We start from the raw sequence: 24,070 nt of genomic DNA, 5'->3' as shown, positions 1-24,070 counted from the left end.
CCCTCTCTTGTCTCAGTGTTCCCTCAGTCTGAGAGAGCTTCAAAGTGGGACAGTTCTGGGTAAAAAATGCTCCTAAAATTGAAACTATGTGATCTAAAATTCAAATCTTGTGTTTCTTGGTTCACTTTTGTGGCTGGAAATAACTGCCATGGTGCCTCTTAATTTGGTTAAGATATTCAGAGAGAGAGAGTGATGTTTTAAAGTTTAAGACTGTCAGTGCTACCAAGTAGAAAAGTTCCTAACTTCCTGTAATCCTCAAAGCCATCACATATGGGACATATTATACATTTGTAAATATAACACATAATACATATTTGTGTAAAATTCACTTCTTCTGAGCAGACATTAAATGTATATAGGTTGTTAGGTTGGCATTGGTGTCACTGGTGCACATTGATACCTGCTACCTGATGTACTTTCTTATTCAAACAGGTGCACGTGATACTCGGGCAACACAACACCAAATACAGAATAAGGGGGTTATTTTCTGACCCTTGTGTTCTTGTGTCATCACCAGATGCAACAACAGGAACTGGCGCAGATGAGGCAGCGAGATGCCAACCTTACAGCACTGGCTGCCATTGGACCCCGCAAAAAACGCAAGGTAGATTCACCAGGGGCCACCCCATCAGGGACCGAGGTAAGAAGCAGACTCACTTAATGGCTATATCTATCTATCTAATCTATCTAATTTTTTATCCTTATCCAGTTGGTGAGTTGATGTCTGCGCTAGACAACGCTGGTTTAACCAATAGCTGATGGAATAGTAATAGTACTGATGTAAAGTTATACTATACAGCACAGTATACAGCACCATTATACTGTGTTTATCTTGCAAACCTTATAGTATAATAGAGAATATGTTTTACCATTTCTGATAGTTTCAAGGACAAGCAGAGCAAGATTCATTTATGATGATGATATATTTGCACAACATAATGACAACCTACCAACTGGGAAGAAGAATACTGTAGTCCAAAATAAATGTTTTGGTTCTTTTTTTTCTTTTAAAAAAAATAATATTTCCTTGCATTATATTTCTTGTGTAGGCAGCATTCTGTGGTAATTTTTTCTTTTTCTGTCATCCCTGACTGTGGTAAGTTCAAAGATGGAGGGTTGGTAGATGGTATGCAAGAAATGACTCACTGTATACTCACTCACTTTTTGTTTTAATGCAGAGCGTTTTCCAGATCCACAGCTCCAAACCTGTTGTGTGTGTAGGTCAAGGTTTACAGCAGCCAAATCTTGATAGTTGCAGGAGTTTTCTGTCATTGTTAACATATGTGCAGTGACTGACTTTTCTCTCAGGACAATTGATCAATAACCCACAGTTGGCTGTGGCATTGCAGTTTGACACTAGTTTTGGAGATTGGAAACAAAAATAAAACTTTCTCTTTGGCTCACTAGTCAGTTGTCACGTGGAAAACACACATATTATAGACTGTAATGTTCACTGAGGTGAGCAGAATGTGAGAGTCAATGTATGAGATACCACTCATGTATTTTTCATGTGGTTCAGCAAACTTGTTACTCCAACCCAATACTTTTGTTTAAATCTTGATAAAAAACTAATTACAAAAAAAACTTTTTTCCTATTTTTTGTTGTAGTCTCATCACTATGACAATGATAAATGGATAAATGCTTGTTTGACCATTGATAATTGTTTAATTAAGATTTAATAGGATACAAGTTCAAAAACACAAAACCATAAATCAAGAATAGGAAATCATTAATAAGAGAAGCTGAAGGATGGACATGGTTTTAGAGTAACAGTATCACCCAAAGATAAAAATAGTATTCAACATCAGCATATCCAAAAAAATAGTGAAAATAGTGGGAATGATTATATGAGCTGCTGCAAGAGTTTCTCTTCACTGTGGGTGATGTGCATGGCCTGGTTAATGGGTTACCATCATCCTGCATTAAAATATTTTACTGTGTGAAATTATCGAAATTAATGATAATTCAGACGAGATGAACCAGATGCCTTGGCTCCATTTTTATTTCATATTTATGTGCTCATATTTATATTTCGCCCAGTTGCCCCAGGTCCCTGATTGACTGAAAATTCAGTTTCAGTTTGTATGTACAACAGAGGTTGTTTGGTGAGGGAGCTGTGAAATGCATTATTGGTAATGCATTATTGGGTTGGCGACTCAGTGTGCAGCCCTCTGAACGATGTTCTCATGTTTATTCATCTACAAAGTGGATGAAGATGAACAAATCTGAAATCTCTGACTAGAGTCATGAGCCAGTACCTTTCTGGAGGCACCAGGCAGTGGGTTTGTTTTGTGGAAAAGGTTCTTTGTTGGCCTCAGCTTCCACTCTAGGCTTCAGTTTTAGAGCCATTGTATTTTTGATATCACACATCCTCTTCATGCTTAATCAGTTTAGCATTAGCCAAGTTTAGGAATGAGTCTAATAACCCGCTTTCCACAATCAAAGTCAGCAAACGTGACAAAGATGATAGGAAATATGTGTGTGTGTGTGTGTGTGTGTGTGTGTGTTACAGGCAGCATGGTGACATACTCACATGTGACATGCTCAGTCTGCTCTTAATTAAGCTGAACCGTGTTATTATAAGGCACGTCTCCTGTTTGAGGCTCCACAAGCAGTAACTTCAGTATCATATTTCTCCAGTGCAGGGTCATACGTGAAGTCATGCACAGTTGCTGTACCAAGTCACATTTTCCTTTAGGCAGAGGAAACATTTGAATGCCACATATTCATCTGTAAATATGATGAATCTAAAATAAGCCTGAATTTTGAATGTCAATTGGTCATTTTAATAACCTACTTATCGAGTTGCATCTTCACATCCTTCGCTTAGCAGCAATATGCTGCGGAGAAGCATAGTAATGCACCCGGTAAAAAAAGCATAAATAACAAAATAAAAGCATTACTTCTGGTCCTTGAGTGCAGTGCCAACCTCTTTCAGAATGTTTTACCCTGATGGGTATTAGCCTGCGACCTTCTGCTGCATTCAAAAAAGCTTTCTCAAACTGCTTTCCCAAATGCAGTTATACAACATAAACATGAATATACATTATGCTCGAGTTGTTCTCTTTTTTTTTCTCTTTTTTTCCCCCTTTTTTAATGTCCTGTTCATGTTTAATTAGAGGGGCATAAAGAAGCAAAGTCACAGTGTGCCCCCCCTCTAGAGTGATTGCAGAGGGGGCGGAGGAGGAATCTTAACTTATTTTCACTTCGTTTTCACCTCCTCACATTTCTTCATTTCACATGGGCTGGAAGCGCCGGCGGCGTTCTCTTTCCCTTCTCCAGAGCAAAGTGAATGTGACTTTTCTAAGGGGGTCACAGGATGCCTGGAGGCCTGTGGGTGTTACTGGACTGTTGCCTGCTCTTAGCTTCACTGAGGGGCTTGTCATAGATTTCATCTCCACAGAAATGAGCCGGGGGGCCCTGGCCAGGAGCACAAGCAGCCAACGTTATGAAGGGCCCATGCTGATTATTTCCCTCTGACATCGCATCCTGAGCTTTCCGCATTAATCCCAGACAAAGGCAGCCCTTCAGTGCTGTGCCAGAGCTCAAATTAGGAGCCAGATAATGGCCTTGTTGAGATCCTGCTCTGTTCACCGAGAGGCAGGACTCCCATTGAAATCCTCCTCTTCAATATTCCTTCTCTCCTGCTTGTTCTTTCCTTCATCAGAACACCTTTCCACCCTGTTCGGACTGTGACGGAATTCAGGTGACACAATTTCACTCCCCCCCCCCCCCCCCCCCCCCCCCCCCATTCAGCCACCTTTAATTTGATGGTGGCTAGGCCGGGCTTGGGCCTGTGCCTGGATGTGGATCGCCACGGGCTGTGAAACTGATAGCCAGTCAAGACTGGAGTGTCTGTCTCCAGCCTGATCTAGTCTGCAGGAGGGAACAAAGGGGGCCTTACAGGGCTCCGCAGGGTGGATTAGTTCCAAGAAGCCAATGGCTGGGGCTGCTGGCTGGCTCTCTGGAAGAGGGCCTGCTGTGGCCCCAGTGGTGGGTCACTGCACAGGCACACACCACAAACCCCCCTCCAGCTCACTAGTCCCCATCATACAGCCCTTACCCTCCAATCAGCACACACATGCGTTTGAAGTGCAGCACAAAAGTCAAGGGTGAGCTACGTTGAAGAAGGTGGAGGGATGAGGAGCAGGGACAAAGGGCAGCTGAAGGTGGATGGAAATATGATGAAGGCACTAATGACCTTTGCCCTCAACATATTAGCTTGAAGATGTGGACACTATAACTTTGAAGCCTGATTAAAAAAAGCCAGATTGTGTGCACTTCTACAGGAAGTGCACAGAAAATAAAGCCTTCATCACTGCTAGAAGCAGATCTTTCTTGAATTCTTCGGCTGTAGTTCAGCTGTTAGCATCTGTATAGCTCTGCTGCAACTGAACAACAACTGCGGGTCGACTGTTACAAGTGGGAACAGTTAAAGTATAAGCAGACTGTGTAAAATCTCCAGTCCTCTGCGCCTCTCCAGCAACATCAGTGTTTGTAAATGGTATGTAGGAGAGATAAAGATGGATTTTAGCTCAGTGTATTGGGGATGGGATACAGTTTGTCAAATAGAGCTTTATTCACAATGACTGTTCCATCACACCCTCTGCATTCAGTCCTTTCACACTTTTAACATGATTTGACTGTTACTGTGCACTGTTTCATTTCCCCCCCATTGATTTTTGTGTGTTATGATCTCCACTCTTCACATTTGGTGCATCTTGACTAAATTGTGTTGCAACAGTATCTTATGAAAGACAGATTGAGACTCTTCAGCACATCTAAGGTTTTGCATTGAAGGTTTCTGCGATGTAAAAATTGCCTCGGCGCACAACGTCCTGCAGTGTTAAACATGCTCGGAGCTTTGAAACATCCTTGACACATTTATGAGCACAGAGTTATCATCCAGGCACTTAGGCCATTTATCACATCAAAGGAAGCGCTTTGTTTGTTGACGTAAAAAACGACAATAGCAGCTAAATTGCCCTGGTTTGTACATCCACACTGCCTTTCTCCTATCTGCCTCGACCAGGCGCAATGCAAGGGACAAAGGTAGGCGAGCGATTTAATAGTGAGCACAGTCTATTTTTCCATTTGAATTCATTTCACCTTCTTTCTTTGAGGCTGTAGATCAGAAAGAAGGAGTGAGGCAATAGAGTGAGAGGCATGGGGAGAGAGGGGGAAAAGCACAAGGAAAACTGATGCCCTTTCCTCCAGCTAAATTAACAGGAATCACGTGGAAAACAATCTGAGTCTCCAATGAAGGAGGGAGGGGGGGGGGACCATTAAAATTAGCCCCAAGCTATGGACTGCACCCAATATCACTAAAGCTGCACTCACTACAGATGTGGAGGCTGGCTTACAGGCAAACTATGCTCTGTTCTATAGCTACAATTAAAATCAACCTCGCTGCCAAAAAATAGGAGGGGGAAAGAGGGGGTAGAAAGGCAGACATGGAACATCAAAGACAGATTGAAATGTGTAGTCAGTAATAAGAGTGGTCTCCAAGCCCCGAGGTTCTCCACGGTCCCCTTGTTAATGAGAAATTTTGACCTCTGGTTTGTAAGTTAAACTTGTAATCTCGGTTAATGAAGTAAATCAATCCCAACTCGGGAGTGTTCAGTGTCTCTCCCTTTGCCTTCTCCCCGCCAACCTCCCCTCTGTCCTTCTCGTCTTGTGCTTTTCTCCTTCTCCTTCTCCTCCTCCTCTTCCTGCGTCCCTCCCAATGTGCCGCCTGGGAGTAAAACGGCCAGGTCTTCAACCAGACAAACAGGAAACTCGCAGACCACGAGGGTTCCGGAGCCAGAGGGGGGGCGTAAGGACTCAGAGGACTGGGACCAACCAGGCTGTTTGGTTAAGAAGGAGATGGCCAACTGAATGCTAGTAGAAGGGGACAGTGTGGAGGAAACCACCCCCCTCCTCCTCCCGCTTGTCTCCTCTTCCTTTCCATCATTTCCCCCTTCTCTACCCAGAGTCTGTTGGGAATAGTATTTGGTTAAAAAGTCATGCCTGGTTGTTGGTTCAGTGGCAGTAATGTCTGAATACGCAATACAACATCCTCCTCAACATCTCTGTTTCTCCTGCTTCCCTCTTACTCCTCTCCGTGTCCAAACCATACACACAGTGGGCACTGTGAGTGGAAAAGACACCGCACTTAACCTTCTTTTTTTTAGTTTCCTTAAACATGTGGAGCTCCACTTGTTGTTAAACCACACCACCAGGCTTCAGTTGAATCCCCTGGGTGCATTGACATTAACCCCTGATTAACTGCTGCATTTATACATTTATTTCACCACTAAAGTAATGCAGGGTGGAATATGAAGCAGAATGAAATGACTTTAGCTTGACTTATATCAGGGTGTAATGAAGCATAAGGATTCCTGTGTGGGTACTCCTTCTCTATATATTACAAAACTATGATTACAGAGGGCACAGAGAGGCTGCTGGTTTCATAATGTCAAGAATACTGTAATATTAGTTTGACTTTACGTTTCAAGGCAGTTGTGTATTGCCAGCGAGGACACAAAGGAGACAGTGCAGAGTCTTGGTTACAGGGGCTCTTTGGCCAGATGCCATGTGTTCTTAGAGCTTTAACACACAGCACTTTGCCAACTTTCCCTTCCCCTGCACAATGCAGAGCACAGTGTTAACCACCAGGGGTTATTGCACTATGGATTATGGGTTAAAGCACTTAAAATGCAGCTGTAGCATTAGCATGAAAAGTTAAATACATTTATTCTTTCTTCAGCAATGGAAAACACATTTATACATTTATCCACTTCCCTTTAGTTCCATACTGAAATACCTTGTACAAAATATGAAAGAACCACTTATGACCTAAAAAACCTGAAAATGGAGGAATTTCAACCAGACATAACATTACATTACAGTCACATAGTCCTGTATATTACATATTATCATCATTGTGACAGCTACAACACACAAAGTAACACACGATTTTACAAACATTTATCATTTTATCTGGATCAATTGATAGAAATCCCAAAATGAGATAAACCCCTTAGGGCATATGGATCGGATATGGAGGTATATTTGTTATGATAACAGACCGACATCACCATCCTCAGGGTGCTGCTGCTAGCTTGGCTACAAAGTCCAATTTTCTGATTAATGTATTGGGCAGCTTGAAAAACAGAAGTTTGTTTTTGATTAAATGTTTTGTGTACACTACAGTATGTTTTGAAATATATTATGATTGTTTTTATTTCATATTATCAGTGAATCAAAGAATCAAATCTTCATGGAGCAGACCCAAGTTAAGAGAATCTCTGAATAACCTGTTGCTTCTGCTGTCTCGGTGCTCTCTGTCCAATCAGTCACATCTTGACTCTGCACATGAAGTGAAACATGAGCAGAATGAGGAAGCAGAAGATGAAATAAATGGTAACTCAGCATCACTGCCTTTAATCCCTTCATTCAGTTTAAGTTGCTGAAAGGGCTTCCAAACACACACACACACACACACACACACAAAAGCACGGACTAACGTATACACATGCACACGGACACACACGTCCAAGTTTCACCACCCAGGTCATTCACACTTAAAGAAACAAGGATGTAATGAAACATTTTCAGTTCAGGAGAGAGGAATCCTACATCTTATCAGGAGTTCCACCATATTCCAGCCACACCATGAAAGAAAATATATAATTCTCTGATTCTGTAATGTTATATTATGCAGTTGGATTATGCACTGCTACAGCAGTGAATATTGATTAATTGTATTTACCTGACGGTGATGTGCATCACTGAAATAAATCTCAAGTTGCCTTTAAGAGACAAAACAGTTCACACTTACACTTGAGCCGAAAACACAACTGGTTAGAACCATTTTTCTGTTACAGTATTTATAAGATTGTCATGCTTTTGAAAGCGTTTGTAAACCTTTTCATGTAGATATCTAAATGGGATCTGGGCTTGTTATCTTAAAAACTTAACTTCCAGGAACAGGCCTGGGACCATTTTGTCAAATTCCTGATCTTACAGAGAATTTAATAAAAATTATTTTTCTCTCACATTTATGAGAGAATTGTGCCTTATTCTCTGTCCAAACTCCCTCCTGACAATGATAATGTTTGTGTTTGTGCTGTTGAAGGACAAGGCGTTAAGCCTTGGACAGTTTGAAGTCCAGGATGGCCTTGTGGTCCACACAGTGCACATCTAGGACAGGTCGAGTCACAAGAACATAAGAGTTCAGCAAAAAAAAAAAAAAAAAAAAATTCTTAACATTATTTCCAACAAATCAAGAAGTTATTTTAAATGTAGTTGATGCCGACCATTTTTGAATAAGTCCTAAATAAACCTTACATTTATATATGTACATAAATGCACACATTAATATTAGTACAGTGCTAATACTAATTTAGATAAGAAGCTTCTATACATCCATATTCATGGCAAAGTAGTGATCCCCCTCATTTCTGCCTTTAAAACTTTGCCCTGAAATAATGGTTAAATATACAGTTTTGACAACAAAGTTGAGCCCCAGGCACTTAAAAGATACCCATCTTAAAGAAATTAATTACCTCCCTTGTTAATCTTGATATAATTAAATTTCTGAAGAATGAAATTTGCTGCCTCTCGCCCCCCCCCCCCCCCCCCTCCTCCGCCTCACTTCTATGGAGGCGGGTCGATAATGGCTGGCTCTCTAGCTAGCCTGCTGGCCAGGGACATGGGGACAGCCTAACATCCTGGGCCCCATGCTGTGCTGTACCGCACTGTGCAAACCCACTCTCCTCATCCTACGCCTTCACCACTCATAGGGATAGGCAGGAAAAAAACCCTCGATCTCTGCTTTTCCACTCTGTGCCTGCTTGTGCGTCCTCTATCCTGGAGGAGATGGAAACTCTGGGCCTCCAAATTCTCATTCTTAACATGTCATAATGTTGTCGAACAACTTGAGAGTTTTTGAGCGCGGGCGCTGCTAATGAAGTTGTCAACACGGAGCCTCTGAAACTTACATGGTGGAGCCCCGGAGAGCCCGGAGAGTTCTTTCTGTTATGGCTCACTTAAGAAACTCCTGTGTCTTTGTGTGACTTACTGTTGTTATTTATAGGACCTCCTGCAATACTGTTAGATTTAACCCTGACTGCTTTCAGGGAGCAGTGCATTTTCTTGTCGCTATGTGCTCAAGTTTGTTTTGCTTTGACGTGAAAGTTTATGTCAGCTCTATTGTCAGCTGTCAAGGTTTGAGCCTGGGGAAAGAGAAGAGGAAAAAGCTGGAAAAGATCTTTCATTAGGTGCAAGCAGGAGGGCAGAGGAATGCCAAGGAGGGTGGATGAGAGGTGGTAATATGTATAGAGTAGGCAAAATACGACAACTAGATGGCAGAAATGCCAACATAGAGCGTAGTTTGAGTTTTCCAGAATCTGATTCAGGACTTTTCTTGGTGGGGGTGTGTATCAGGCATCCTGTAAGCAGCAGTTCTCTGCTGAAGACTCAACACTAAATAATTGAGCACCATCTGTACGTTTACAGCATCATAGCTGATCTGTAGCAGTTTGCATTTTTAAAGAAGAGGATTTTTTTAATATAACCTACACACTTGCTTTTGTGGTCGGTCTCTCTGTTGACTACGAACCTTAATGTCTTTTATAATCTGCGTGGAAATGTCAGTGGAAGTGTACTCGTCTTATTTCAATAATACTACACTATGACTAAAAGGCTCAACAATGTGATGTTTACATGCAGGAAAGCTGTACTAAAAGGATTGCAGTGCAAAGGTCACCCATTCAATAAATGTGAATATTTAATATCTCTATTGAATGATCATGTATGTATACAGATGAAGGCATAATTGTAAAGTAGGAATGTAAATTGCAAATGTATATTTGTTTTTGTGAGCCATGGCAAGTTTTTTGCTGTCTGGCAAATCTGTTAAATTTGAATTTAGATTAGTTTACTAATGAATATATCAGTGAGTTGATCATTGCCACCCCTAAAACTACTGCTGTTAACTCCCCCCATTACTTCTCTCTCTGAGCTTTTCACTACAGGCCCCAGAAGTCCCTTTTTCTCTCAGCCTCCAACAGAGAGAGGTAAAGCTTTGGCTTCTAGTTACTCCTGAGCTGCTCCTCATAACATGGACCAACCACCAGATACTTTACTCAGCAGCGATGTTCAAATGATGCAGTTCTTATGTCTTTCTGTCTAAAGATAATTTATTTCATTGTTTTGTGCTACAATATTGTTGTGATACAGTGTCCTCTATTTTGTCTTTTAAGGGAAAAACAGAACATCTAAAATTAGCTCCAGAAAATGGTGAAAGAGAACAAACAAGGCGATCCATTAGTGAGGATGGGTTATTGGCTGACTTGCCTCTTCTCATGGCGGCCCATTAAAAGTGGTAATGTCTGCCTGCAGCAGTGCCTGGGGAAGAAGAAGGAGGCCATGGAAGGCATATTTCACATGCATCAGACACTGGAATTAAATAGACCAATGTTCCCTAAAAAGACTGAAGTACATCTCTTTCTGATGTGCGTCCCGGGCAAAAATTCATTGATCTTAGAATGTCCCTTGGCAATTATAAAATATTAAATCCAAGTCGCACTTTTCGGCTCAGCTTAATTTTTTTTTCCTCGCTTTTCACTGCTTTCCATTTGACCAATTTAGAAAAAAAGTTAGAAATGGATGGCCCTGAAAAAAAGAGGCACTGATAATAAAGACTGTGCCCACTTTCAGATATCTTTTGTTATGTTTCTGTATTGTTTTTGCTGAACATCTCAGATCATTAAACGGGATGAGGTCCCAGCAAAGCGGAGAGTGCCTGAAACATGTCTTGTATGACATCTTTATTTCTGAGCGCAAGGTCTTCTGAGCTGCTGACGCCGGTTTCAGCTCTCTGGGGATGACAAATATTTGTCAGCTGCTTTCCATTAGGTTTGTGGCCCTGGTGCTCGCCTCGCTGGCCTCTTTATGTCCCTCGGAGATTACAGAGAGGTCTAGAGTTAATTGCCCAAATCATTAAATTTAACATATATCTCAATAAATATAATCAGCTAGCTGTTTGACAAGGTACACAGTTCATTAAGTGTCCTTGCTTGTTTGTCGTTTCCCTAATTAAGATTTAGAATCGATCATTGAGTGTGTAATGTACAGTGTAGCTCGGCTTGTACGGGGAGTCTCTCTGCTCAAACCAAAAGGAATGGCATCCACTTGCTAAAGCTTTACCATTTAGCACACTGACTGCAATGGGAATTAGACATCCTGTGCTAATTAGGGAGGCCAATTAACTGTGAAATTCAGGCGTTTTGACAAATAATCTCAGCAGAATTCAGACATCACCATGAACATGAATGTTATCAGTCTTGAATGGGGAGAGGATAAAGGCTACTGGCTCCGCTGCTGGTTTTTTCTTTATACGTGTTGCTGAAAATGTTGTGTCCTCCCAGTGCTGTCAGTTAACATGCTGTCAGTTAACATGCTGTCTCACAAATTGCCTGACTGGGTAACTAAAATCTATAAATAAGACGGCCCTGTATGTGCATATTTACTCTATCTTTTGTAGCATTTAAACAGGTTAGATGGTATGTAACTGCTATTAAGTTTACTAAACCACTGAATAATGATATAAGTCAGTGTTGTCTGATAGAAACATAATGGTGATAACCACAGATTCCTGCGTTATGAGGCCTGGCTCTGGTTTGGCTCTAAACAGCAGAACAATGATGTTGCATTTGGCCATGTTTGGCAGAGCAGCTGCCCAACACTTGACCTCTATTCGCTTTTTCCGAAACAAAGAATTGGCATCACCAGAGAACCTCAATGTTTCTGTGTCTCTCATTCCCATTTTGATTCATGATCACATGTATTTTTTAGATTGCATAAATTATGTATTTGTTGGACTAATGAACGCCCTCCACTGATAGAACTTTGGGAGAGTTGTGAATAGCTAGATATGGCCTCTAACACCCGCATCAGTGCTCTGATTACATGTCATGGTGGTTGTGAGCAATAGACGTGGTCGCCTGCCTTCTGGAGACATTTTTATATGGACATACAACAAAGTCCAGAGCCGCAAAATGTAAACTTAACTCCATGGCTGCTCTGTGTCACTAAACACCGCTGCTTTTCTGTGTGTTTGTGGATGTGTATGTGCTGAGATGTGTGTAGTAATGCGTGTGTATGGTCTCACTGGTTGACAACTATAAAACAGGCCCTTGCTGTCTTTATTACCTGTCCGACCTATCCCAACTGCTTTGTCCTTGCAATACACAGGAACACATTTAACCGTGCTTGTGATGGCGCTCTCTGTTCAGTTGGAGTCTAATAGAAAGCCGCCATTACGCCATGGAAGGCAATGGCTCTGGGTGTATGCTGAAGCTGTTTGGATACCAGGCTGCGCCGGAGGTGTGTTTGCAGGGCGCCGGTGGGCAACTCCTGCAGCTGCCCGCCTCAGGTTCAGGAAGAATTGAGTACTTCCTTTTACAAAATGTGTAATTATTATGGCAGACAAGGGTGTGGGTTTAAACCAAGTCAATATGTAGATAAGCGTTATACACACACGCATGCATACACACACACACACACACACAGCTGCCTAGAAAATGATGCTGTTGTATGTGGTATAATAAAGCAGGTTGCCAAAATGCTGTGCAGGTAGGAAGGAAGCCTTCTGGGCCTGTGGAACAGGAATCTGATGGGAGGAATGAGGCCTCCAGGAAAGTGCCAGCAAAACTGTAATGAACAACTCTGTAACTGAGTCCAAATTTTGCAATGCTGCGTGCCATTTTTACCCCCAACCCACCCCAGATTCCTAATTGACAGCAGATTATGCAGTTTTAATTTTGACCTTGTTGTGCCAAATGTTGTGGAATCACTGCTTCTCCATGTTTTTCAGCAGAACTACTAGTAGTGGTAGTGTAAGTAGTGCATTTATATTAAATTTGATTTAAAGGTAAAGGAAACATTTATTTATGAATAGTTGTAAAAATTCTGTCAGCCTCTCACCCTGGCAGCTTGTTGAAAAAACTATGACACTTGGGGTCACAAATGTTCACAGAAGCTCTCTTTAAAAAAAAAAAAAAGAAAAATCCTCCACTAAAGTTTTGTCTCGTCTTTCTGGGCCATCTATATAAAATTCTACACTTTCCCCAGAAGAGCCCGGATTTTAATCAGACCTGCTCTTCAGACAGACGTTTCCCTGCCTCTCATTCTTAGCAGTCGTCACGTCAGGTGCACGGGGACCAGTGACAGCGGCGCTCCAACTGAGCCTGTGATGGCTAAATGATGTCAAAAATGGCCCCATTTATGTCAATTTGAGATCAAGGACCAATTCATAGTGTGAACTGCCGCCGTAAATGTTCTTTCTGATCTCCTCCATCTGCATATCTACTCTGGCCCCTTGGTGTGTTCCTTTTCTTCTGAGTGAAATGTGGGACTGCTCATATGAGGATTTATGTGAAGACTGACAGTTCAGCATACAGCACATGTCTGCAGAGCGGCGGGATCCATCGTGCTGCCTTTTGGTCTCTTATCTCATTCTCAAGTCGTGTGTGCTCGGGTTCTGTGTTATTCAGTGCCATGCTATGTTGCTAACCTACTCTGTTCCCTAATTAGGCCATTTGCAGGATGCGTTCCCCTTAGTGTGGTCATTTATGTTCGATACCAGTCTGAACGGATAGGCTTTTGTTAACTGGTTGTTCCTATTTGCAACGTTTCACAAAGACATCAAAGGGCGGACCACAAGCCTCATTTGGCAACTTCTCCCAGCTATCCATCGGCTGCAAAACACCCCAGTGCCTTGATTATTAACTCAGTCACCACCCTCTCATTCAACTTGAATTAAAAATTAAAAACCAGCAGAAATGACAGTGCCACACCATTGAAAGTAAAGTGTGCAAAACCAACAAGGGCTCATTAGTGAGTAGTTCTGAAGACAAGCATTCTGACTTGAGACTTATTACACTTCTCCTATTTTAACTCTAATTGGGTTCATTTTATATATGAAACGCCTTGAATATTTAATGTTGAAAAAGTTCTACTTCTGATACTTTATGTAGCCAAAGATACTTGGCCCGTGTTAATTGTCCAGGTTATCAGGCAGGCTGTTAGCAGTTTCTCAGTTATTGTCGCGCTCTCCGTAGAAAACACCAAAGAAGAAGGACACTGAGCGCATCGCATTATTGATTGGATCCTGATCTTCAGATAAATAAACTGATTAATAAATCACAACAACAATAAATTCATTATGTTGTGATATTAGCTGCTGCACTGCTGTTGTACTATTCTGATTGTAGACAATAGGCCTTTTTATTCATTTAATAGCCAATAATAACCAATATGTGAACAAAATGTTATTACCCACAATCCTAAATGGTGTTTCCAACTTAAGCTACAAAGACACAGCTAATAAAGCATTTGCAGTATTTAACAAGTTGTTCAGCTAGCCAGGCTCAGAGCATTTTAATTAAATAGATTAAAAACAATGTTATGGTTTCTTCCTCTGCTTGCCTTCACACAATCTTTTGTTTCTCTCAGGTTGAAAAGAAAGAGGAGGGGGGGGGGGGGGGGTTGAAAAAAGCAAGATTGGGTTTCCAGGCAGGAAAGTTTGAAGTTCTTTGTTTGGAAGCGAGGTTCCGGGTGCAGCACACTGTTTAGCTTGGTGACCCTGTGACTGTCTTCTGAGGAATTGTGTGAGCAGCCCTGCAGAATAGTGCTCCAGGGTCAGCTTTCATCTTAGCGGTAACCTGTGGACTTTGAAACTCAGGGCGATGGAATTGCAGCTTTGTCAGTACACTACTAATTAGAAAATTCCTGACCTCGAGCAAGATGTTTTAATTATGTGTTGTGTCAACGAGTTTGCAGATTTAATCCACCGTTGATACACACTCAAGTGTGCAAACTGTGTCGCATATTGTAGTAGATCAAGTGGAATGGGGAAGGGGGCATCTTTCTCTTCCCCATATAACCCTATGCCTTTCCTACCCCATATTTGTTAGGAGCCATCACATGCTTAAGTAGCCAAATTAGACGTGGAGTTAATGTGTTAGCTCGTGAAAAAGCTGGTCTGATTTGCCTTGGTTTGTAGGAGGCTGAACAATGTGACAGTATTGTGCTGGGTGTGAGCTCTCTGTTGCAGTGAGTCAGTGTGAGGGAAGGCAGGAAGGGGTTAAACAGAAATTGAGCGGGGATGCTGGGGGCAGCAGTGCTGCAGAACATAGCAGTGTTCGTGCGAAGGCAAGTCATTTCCCGAAACACTGCAGACACATGGCCTGCGGCACTCTAAAACCTTTGGAGACCAAAATGGCTTGCAGGAGTTAGAAGTAATAAGGTGTTTTTTTGCCTTCTTTCTCCTTGACTGAAATTCTGCACGGTTGCTATGCATTGCCATGGAGCTGTGTAGCTGTTTTTATGGTTTATGTGGGTATTAAGATGCTCTGCAACTGGCCATTTTTGAGATTTGTTGTTCTTTAGTTGTGAAGCAAATGGAAGTTGTTTGTTTTGAAAGTAATTCCCTCATTTTTTTTTGCCATGATCAGAATGCTAGACCTCACTCTCATCCTTTTGTATTTTGCCCTTTATCCTCTCAGTTTCTCTCTCTGCTGTTCACAAAAATACAAATTTAAAAAAGCACATATGAGACAAGGAAAAACAGCAAATGTGTTTTGCTGTGCTGCACTGTTTTTAAAAAAGCACAGTGGCAACGACAGCTTCTTGTTTAGGCTTCACCGCAGAAAAGGAACCTGTGATCAGAACAAAGGCCGTCTGTGTCGGTGCATGAACATAAAGCTGTGGTATTAGTCCATCCTGACCTCTCTGATTATCGGGGTACTGAACCAAAACCCTTTTCATCCATTCCCCTGGTTCTGTTAATCTTGGCTGCCTTGTCTGCTTCAAAGACAGGCTCCGGCATATAATCTGGGTATGTACATCTGTGAATTATTATTCTAATTCTTTATACGTTTATTAGAGCTGAATAAACTCCACATCAAATACATCACTCGGGCAATGTCAGAAAGCCCGGGGCAAATCAGCCAACATCTGTTAACTCTTTCAAAATGGCCTCATCCAGCATGTCTGTGGGCGTAGAGGAGCAAGAAAAAGGAGAGGCAAGAGAGGGAGAGAGAAAGTCTCTGTTGCTGATTAATGGCGGCCGTAGGAGAGGCGTTTCAGGCCGAGTGTGGAGATGAAGCGGGGCTGCACTCCCACGGCTGGGCTCCACACTGTAAACACTGTGAAGGGACAAGGCAGCGTTCCCCGACTGAAATGCGGCGTGGAGGAGAACATGTGGGAAAGCTTTGGTTCCTGGCACCCAGTCAGTCAACCAGGCAGTCAGTCAGTCAGTCAGTCAGTCCCTCAGTCAGTAAATTAGTCAGCCAGTCAGTGAGTCAGCCAGGCCCTTAGCCAGTCAGCCAAACAGGGAGTTTTTTTAGTTAGTCCATCAGTCAGCACATCAGTGAGTCCTTCAGTCATCCAGCATATTAGTCAGTCAGTCGGGCACTCGTGATGAGAGGAGCCCCATCAGGAGAACCTGACTAGCTGCGAGCCGCTTTAAAGACTCTACCGGCCAGTTGCACTTAGCGAACACAGTCATTGCTTGCTACCTGCCAAAGTGGCCAGCATTATACACAAAATTCATCAGTGTTTGACTGGTGGCTGCTGTTAATTTCCACCCTGGCTTTAACTTCATAAAACACCACCTGGTTCAGCTTTTGCTTCACTTCTTTGTTTAGCTTGTCAACAGTCTGTCTCTGTTGTGCTATATATGTCCTCCTTGCCTGGAGCACAGACATCAGACTTTAAACGGATTTTTCAGCATCAAAGTAATAACAACAATAGAGTAATGTTGCATCATGAACAGCTTATCTATTTCTAAACCATCATGGGGCTAGTCGTTATCCCTCAACGTGAATGCTGAGCAATGTTTTTCCCCATGTTGCGGTTTTAGTTGACACTGTATGTTAGCCGCTGTGTCCTCACATACTGGTACATACAGTCCACGTGTGTGTGTGTGTGTGTGTGTGTGTGTTCTCTCACCATGCAGCCCCTGTCTGCAACTTCTGCTGAGAGGAGTGGAGTGCTGAGACAGCAGGTTGGCCCTGTGCAGGGCCGAGCAGCTCTGTGTGCCTGGCAAAGTGGGCCATTAACCCAACGCCCTAAGCTGTGACCTGGGCCAAATCCAATATTGGCTCCAGCATCAAGGCACAGGTGCCATTCAGGGTTCAAAGCCACAGATCAGCAAGAACCCCACCACTGCTCCTGGCCCAACCCCCTTCCGCTTTCTCAAACAATAAAGGACTGAATGTAAATTCCTCAAGACACCTACTAGCATCAGTGCTGCTGCTGCACATTTGGAGACATGGAGTCAAAAGTGTGAGAGAGAGAGAGGTACATACATTATTAATCAAAAGTAAATTTAGCAAAAATAGGAATAAATTTCTGTCCTCTCAAGGTTGATGCTGGTCTTTAGAGGGCTGAGAACATGAAAGTGTGACCAGCTGACTTTGTCCTTCTGTTTAAAAAACACTCAGATTCTTTTCTCTGCACGTCTGGGCATCAGAGATGATGATGATAGGTGTCCAACCATAGGGGCCAAGTCATTCCAATGACACATAATAGCACATTAAGGTTAAAACTGTGAGTATTCAGAGAGTGGTTCTGAATGTGTGTGATGGTCAGCAGCATTTCTTCATACTCTTATCACATAAAATGTGCACAGGAACAAGCCTTCATGGATTGAGGGGCATCATGTGACCTGCACCTCAGAATGTGGACACACACATGAAGACTGTCTGTTGTTTTGGATCAATCCCACACATCATCCTGCTGTTGTAAACACTCATTAGAGCATCAAATGTGTATTAATCTGCTCCTGAAAACAGGCCCCAACTACAATGCACTTTCACTCTATAAATATATTAAACTATGTATTTGCCTGGGGTCTATAGATTGACATCTTCAGTGAGAATGACTAGGCTTGGTGTTTTTTTATGGGATTTTTAAACAGTAAGAAAAATAAAGAATACTGCTAGTCTTATGCTTTAATTTAATATTTATTTTGGACGACCACAATAACCGTAACCGTATTAAAGTTGCTTATATTATGACTGCATTACTCGTGACACATGGTTGGAGTGTTTACTGATGTTATGTGAAGTTTATGCACACGAGGGATTATTGAAATTTCTGCAATTTATTTGCCCGATTGCCACATCAGACTCTGAGCGTGGGTGAAATTTGTCACAGGTTTCTGGTTTTTTATTCTGTCTTTTATTCGATTGTGTTGTTTTCCATAAACTGTATTACACTAATTGTCTGACACACAAAACATACGCAGGCTCTCTGTTTCTGCTCTTGTGTGCATGCACATGTTTTTGTTGGAAGCCAGTGGGAGTGAAATAGTGTAAAATAATGTGTCTGGCCCATTGGCGCTTTGTCATGTATGACAGCAGAATGTGGCTGATGACCAGAGTCAGCAAAGAGACCGTACTATAGATGAGCCTCCTCTCCTCTCTTCTCCTCTCTGTTTTTCTCTGTCCCCTGCTCCAAACAAGTCAAATGTCTGAAGAGATGTATCGAAGTATCCCTGCGCGTTCTGTACGATGGATATGTCATATGACATAATGCCTCCAAGCACCCATCACAGATAAAATGACAGATGCTGTTTTTTGCCTCATGGATCTTTCTTGGCAAAGCTGATTTTGAGACTTTCAGTTTTGCTCTCTCCCCCTCTCTCTCTCTTTGTGCCTCTGATCTCTTTCTTTTTCTGTTCTTCTCACTTTTTCTTTTCATCCACCGTGACCTTACAAAGCCTGCCATTTTGTTTTTCAATGAATTTTAGACACAATTACTGTGTAATTGCTGGCAACAGGGAGAGCGTGGTTGTTGATGTCTTGCTTTCCTTTTTAACTGACACTCAACCATCTGCTTTGGTTAGCGTTGGTGTTTACCCCTCCCATTCCCGCTCCCTCCTCCACAACATGATTTCTTGCGTGTACTGACGAGAGGGATCGGTCTCCATAGATACCAACAACAACATGCCCGTGTTTGGGTCGTTGGTATTGTTTACGTGGAGGGCACATAAAGACAGAGGGAAGAGGAGAGGCTGTGTAGAGTGAATTCCTGGATGAGTGCTGACCTTTCTGCCTGTATTTGGATCACATAGGGCTGCCCCTGTCCCTGAAAGGAATGAGGCATTCTGGGAGCCACGGCACAGTACCTGGGCGGTAATGTCTAGCTATATGCACTGTCTCCCTCCTCCCTGCCACAGCACCACCCCAGCACCGACTGCCTGTGGCGACTACTGCCCATCCGTCCAGGTGGATGGATGGCTTTGATTGGTAAAATCTGTGGCCCTGTCGCCAGCCTTACTTGTGAGTGGCAGTAATTGGCATGGCAGTAGGCAGGCCCATCTTTCACATGTGGTCAGCCGTGATTGACCTGATTAGGCCGAGGTCATTCCCCAGAGTGAGGGTCTGGTGTGCCTCGGGGTGACCAGGAGCTGGCTGCACTCACTGCTCCAACTCGACTCCCTCCCAGCATGTCAGTATTACCAACCTGAGATGGTAGATGTTGTTGAGGTAAGTTGGTGGGAACAGTGGCCTGGCTATCCTCACTCCTCATCCCGTGTCCCGAGGTCAGAGAGTGTACAGAGGGAAATTTGAGACTAGGCATCGTCATAGAGAGTACACAAAGACAAGCGTATGAAGGGGGTGGATGCTGGAGGGACTTTGGTTCGGTTCTTGTGAATTCATACCCATCATATGTTTGCAATTAGGGCCTGTCTGTACTGTGTGTTTACAGAGTGGCGCAATCAATGTAATTGTGAGAGGGTGTTCCTGACTGGAATTTCTGTCTTATTTCTCTCTGCCTGGGTTCAAGTGGGCACTTGCTGGATTTGTTTCCCAGTGTTTCTCATTTACAAATGTAAATGCATCTCTTGATTTGTATCAGCCTCTGTATACACTCCCTTTTTATCGTTCTCATTTTTCCTGGATCAAATACAAACAACAAGGGCTCCATTTCAGAGTGGGACGTCAGCTCAGATCTATGTCTGCAGCGTTGTTTATTTACAGGGAAAATCCGTTCATATTCCGGGCGATGTAAAGAGCCATAAAATACACTTAAATAAAAATGTCGGAGCAATGTTTCCAATATTTCTCCCAGTTCTTTCTTCAGCCAGTTTAAGAGAAATGTCCCAGAACACCCGGCTGCACCTGAAGATCTGGACGTTATTAGTTCGTCTTTTTGATCTCATTCACGCTCTGCAAGAGGGATTATTTTTTCTTAACTGGAGGTGTACACTTGCATGGAGGCCACAACATTCCTTACTATTGATACTGTCAATGTGTTCGCCATTCAGCAATGATTACGTCATTTAGTGAGTGGGAAGCATAGTGTTGCTTACTCTAAACGATTTGTGTTTCACCATGGAAACTACCCCTACGCCGAGACATTCTTCTGTAAAACAAAGTGAGGACAAGTTCCCTGAAAGAGAAAGTGCGAAACACTCACAGTAAAGGAGAAAATAAAGAACGCCAATCGAAACAAAATAGTAGTCATTTAATGTCCCTCATAAAGTGCACAATTATTTTAATTTTTAGTTCCCATAAAAACACTAGGACAGGGGCAGTGTTAGGGTTTAGCATATTGTAGGTCACTGTAGCGGTACTTAAAGCCATTCTTGATAAATATCAAATACCTTTGGGTAAAAGTATGGAAAATCACTACGTCATCTCCTTGGCTGGAAAAATTTTAGAATCAGACAAAAAAAAAAAGAAAGACAAATGGTATTCGGCCATGCTAAAGGCTCTGTGAGGCTGTACTTAGGTGCTGCCTTTAGCTAAACACCGTCATGCTAACATGCTGGTGCTAAGGAGGTTTAATGTTTACCATGTTCACTGCCTTAGTCCAGCCTGTTTGCATGCTAACATGTGGGAATTAGCACTAAACACAAAGAACTGTAGACTGATGGGAATGTGATTGTTAGAGGAATCACCAAAGTTCTTAGGATTAATCGTCAGGGGACCAATAATGTCTGTACAAAGTTTAATCATTATAATAATCTTTAAGTGGTGCAATGCTACGTGTCACTGTTTGTGATAGCTACCTCTTTTATCCACAGAAAGAACTTTTACTTCAGCTAAAAACAAACTAGCAATAGGCTGAAAGATTGTTTTGATGATGTTCGAAGACAAAACAGAATTGCAGATGTGAAAATGTTAGAGTTTTTTTTTTTTTACTTTAAGTCTTGAAAACTGTGGAAACTGTATCCTGTATGAATCCTTCCATCTCACCTTCTGACCCTTTCCTTGACTCCAGGTTTCAGGCAGCACGGCGGGTTCCCCAGCCAGCTCCTCCGTCCCGTCCACCTCATCGCGCCAGTACACGCGGCAACGCATCACTCGCGTCAACCTCAGGGACTTAATTTTCTACATGGAGCAGGAGAGAGAGACCGCCCACTCCCTCCTCCTTTACCGTGCCCTGCTCAAGTAGCCTCTGCTCCACTCAGCGTCCACCTCAACCTCTTCCTCCTCCTCCCAGCCACGTGCCTTCAGATCAGGTCTAATGTTTCAGCTCTGTGTCTCCATATGTACTGTAGTGATGTCTGATGTAGCTTTTAATAAGAAGAAAGAGAGAGAGAGAGAGGGGGAAAAAAATGTACAAAAATAAAACTATTGTTCCATGTCTTCTCTGTTTAGCCTCACGGTGCGTAGTTAGATCACTCAGTTTAAAGGCCATATCAAATTCTTTGTGTTGAAGTTGGATTTTGTTAGTGGAACAGTATTTTTATGTCAGACCCAGAACTTGTTCCATGTACGATGGGTCGCTTTTTATTTGACGTCACTGGCAGTAGCTTCAATAATGCACCTCAAAGTGAGGATTATTTTGGCAGAGAGAATTATGTTCACACCTCGATACAGCCTACAATATCCTCCACAAGCTATTTGTTGAACATAGTTCAATGAATGTAGTTTAGTTGAACTAAATAAATGAGCCTTTCCAGATTTCTGTACCGAAACAGCGTCTTGAAACATTGAGATTCCAAATAACAGCATCACAATCAATTTCCTTACATGTAAATAGTTCTTTTTGAATTATTTTGCAGCATGTATCATTTTAACACATGTAAGCTTTGTAAGAAATGGAATAACCCACGTGTCAATATTATGAAACCTGATGTTATGTAAAACCATGTGCTTTGAATGAGTCAAATTGAGACAGTTTATTCAGTTCACCTGTTGTGTATTTGTAATAAGACACAGTCCCCCGGACCCTTATGCAGAGGTCATTAAACAAAACCACGGTCCACGCTATGAGACCAGTTTCTGATTGGTCTGAGTGAGTCAGTATTTTCTTTTAATCCGCACATAATGTGAACATTGTCTTTATACCTAGTTGTTTCTAAGTTGTGTCCCATCATGCCCACTGCTTCAACAAAACTGTGTGAGGAGGCAAGTTTTTCCCTCAGAGAGGTTGATGTTGTAGGTGTGGTGGTGACTGTTGAGAGCGAAACCTCGGATCGAAGCAGACATTCCTTTATCTTAACTCTCACTCTTCTGTCCGCACATTAATCATTTTGGAAAAAATGAGATTTCAACTATTGTCAAGGGGGGAGCCCCCAGGAGTCCCTTCTTCCTCCGATGATGACTGAATGACAAATGAAGTTCATGAAGAATTTAGGTGCACAGCCCTTATACTTGTTTGTGTTTGACGCACAATAAAACATCACAGCTGTAAAGTAATGTGTAACTGGAAGGATGCAGTTGTATGATTCCAGTCTAAAAGTGATTTATATTTTTCCCATTTGTTTCTCTCTTGTAACTGATTGAAGAGAGGAACGGAGCAAAACGCCTGCTTTTATATGTCGTCTTGCATTGTCGCCTTTTTTTTGTTACAATCCTTATTGTAGTATGTAATACTGTCTATTATGTTTTTGTTTCTGTTTTTTCTATTTAACTAAATATCTTGGCCTCTATGCAGCTTTTCTTGTCATATTGAAATTTATTTAAATATTGGTGACATTTGAATCAATTGTTGTGCATTGTACATTTTGACAGCACTTTTTTTTAATGTCTATTTTACCTGACAACTGAAAGCTGTCATTGTATTATAGCAAAGAAATTACTCTTTTAAGTAAAAAGCAGTATTGCCAATTTCTGTTAAAAAAGACACTTATTTCTAACAATTAATATATTTCTTGTTTTTCTTTATTTCATTTTGGGGGATTGGCTTTTGTCACATTTTCATAAATTTTATCTAAAAAATACCATGTTTTAAAAACAAGCACAACAATGTCTATTGTGGTGATTTGAAATGATTTTAATAATGATTTCTATGGTTTCTGGTGGTTTCACAGGAATACATTTCTACTACTACTACAGCTTTTTAGCCAAAATATTAGGACAATATTACTGATGTAAACAGAAGGAGGAAATAACATGTCATTGTAAGGATGATTTGTAAATATTGTTTACAAAACTATGTGTTTATTAGAACCACGTTATTTTTGGTAAACTCTTGTACATATCTTGAAAATTTCCTGTTTGTGTGAAAAAACAATACTTATGTATTTGTACCTATTTTGTAAAGGAATAAATGAGCTGTTTACTAAACTGAGCAGAATCTGACTTTGTCCATTCCTTCTGTTGTTTTATTCCAACAGCATGCACGTTCAAATGTCTGTAGGGAAGAATATTGGCAAGAATTTAAAAAAAAAAATGCAAGTTTTAGTCTAAAATGACTTCATAACTAAGCAATATGTTTCTCCCTGTTTATTCCTTACTCTTCAAAAGAAAAAAATAAGTGGTTATGTTTTGCAGACAGTTTTACCAAAGTCAACTACTAAATCAGCCTGCTTCATTTCCATTTCTAACATTGCACATGCTAAGTACAAACTGAGTCAAGCGCTGCTGCTCAACTATGAAAAGTCCCCCTAGGTTTCTGCTGCTAATTAAGCAGAAGCATTTTTGAAAAGACCAAACCGTTTAACTCAGTGCAAAATATTGGGGTTTGGGAGCATATTGGTTTTTACAAGATTTCAGCCTATTCCTCTGTTCCTCTGGAGCTTTAAACTGCTGATCTGGATTGAGCCCTGAAGACCAC

At 41.8% G+C, this 24,070-nt stretch overlaps 1 protein-coding gene across 3 annotated transcripts in view; it reads left to right on the top strand.

Annotated features, from left to right (window-relative positions):
* LOC139627515 (transcription initiation factor TFIID subunit 4-like) overlaps positions 1-23,584 on the top strand; it is an 83,241-nt gene extending 59,657 nt beyond the window's left edge. For all 3 annotated transcript variants that reach the window (XM_071488321.1, XM_071488322.1, XM_071488320.1), the window contains 2 exons: positions 518-640; positions 21,287-23,584. In XM_071488321.1, the coding sequence (XP_071344422.1) occupies positions 518-640; positions 21,287-21,460 (297 nt within the window). In that variant the 3' untranslated portion in view covers positions 21,461-23,584. The remainder of the gene's footprint in view (positions 1-517; positions 641-21,286) is intronic.
* The last annotated feature ends 486 nt before the right edge of the window (positions 23,585-24,070 follow it).

This window comes from Trachinotus anak, unplaced genomic scaffold (genome assembly GCF_046630095.1).
Source record: "Trachinotus anak isolate AG129_WGS33_773 ecotype Australia unplaced genomic scaffold, CSIRO_AGI_Tana_v1 ptg000011l, whole genome shotgun sequence".
Taxonomy (NCBI): Eukaryota; Metazoa; Chordata; class Actinopteri; order Carangiformes; family Carangidae; genus Trachinotus; species Trachinotus anak.
The sequence above is the reverse complement of the archived record's forward strand: the minus strand, read 5'-3'. Positions and strand labels throughout refer to the sequence as shown.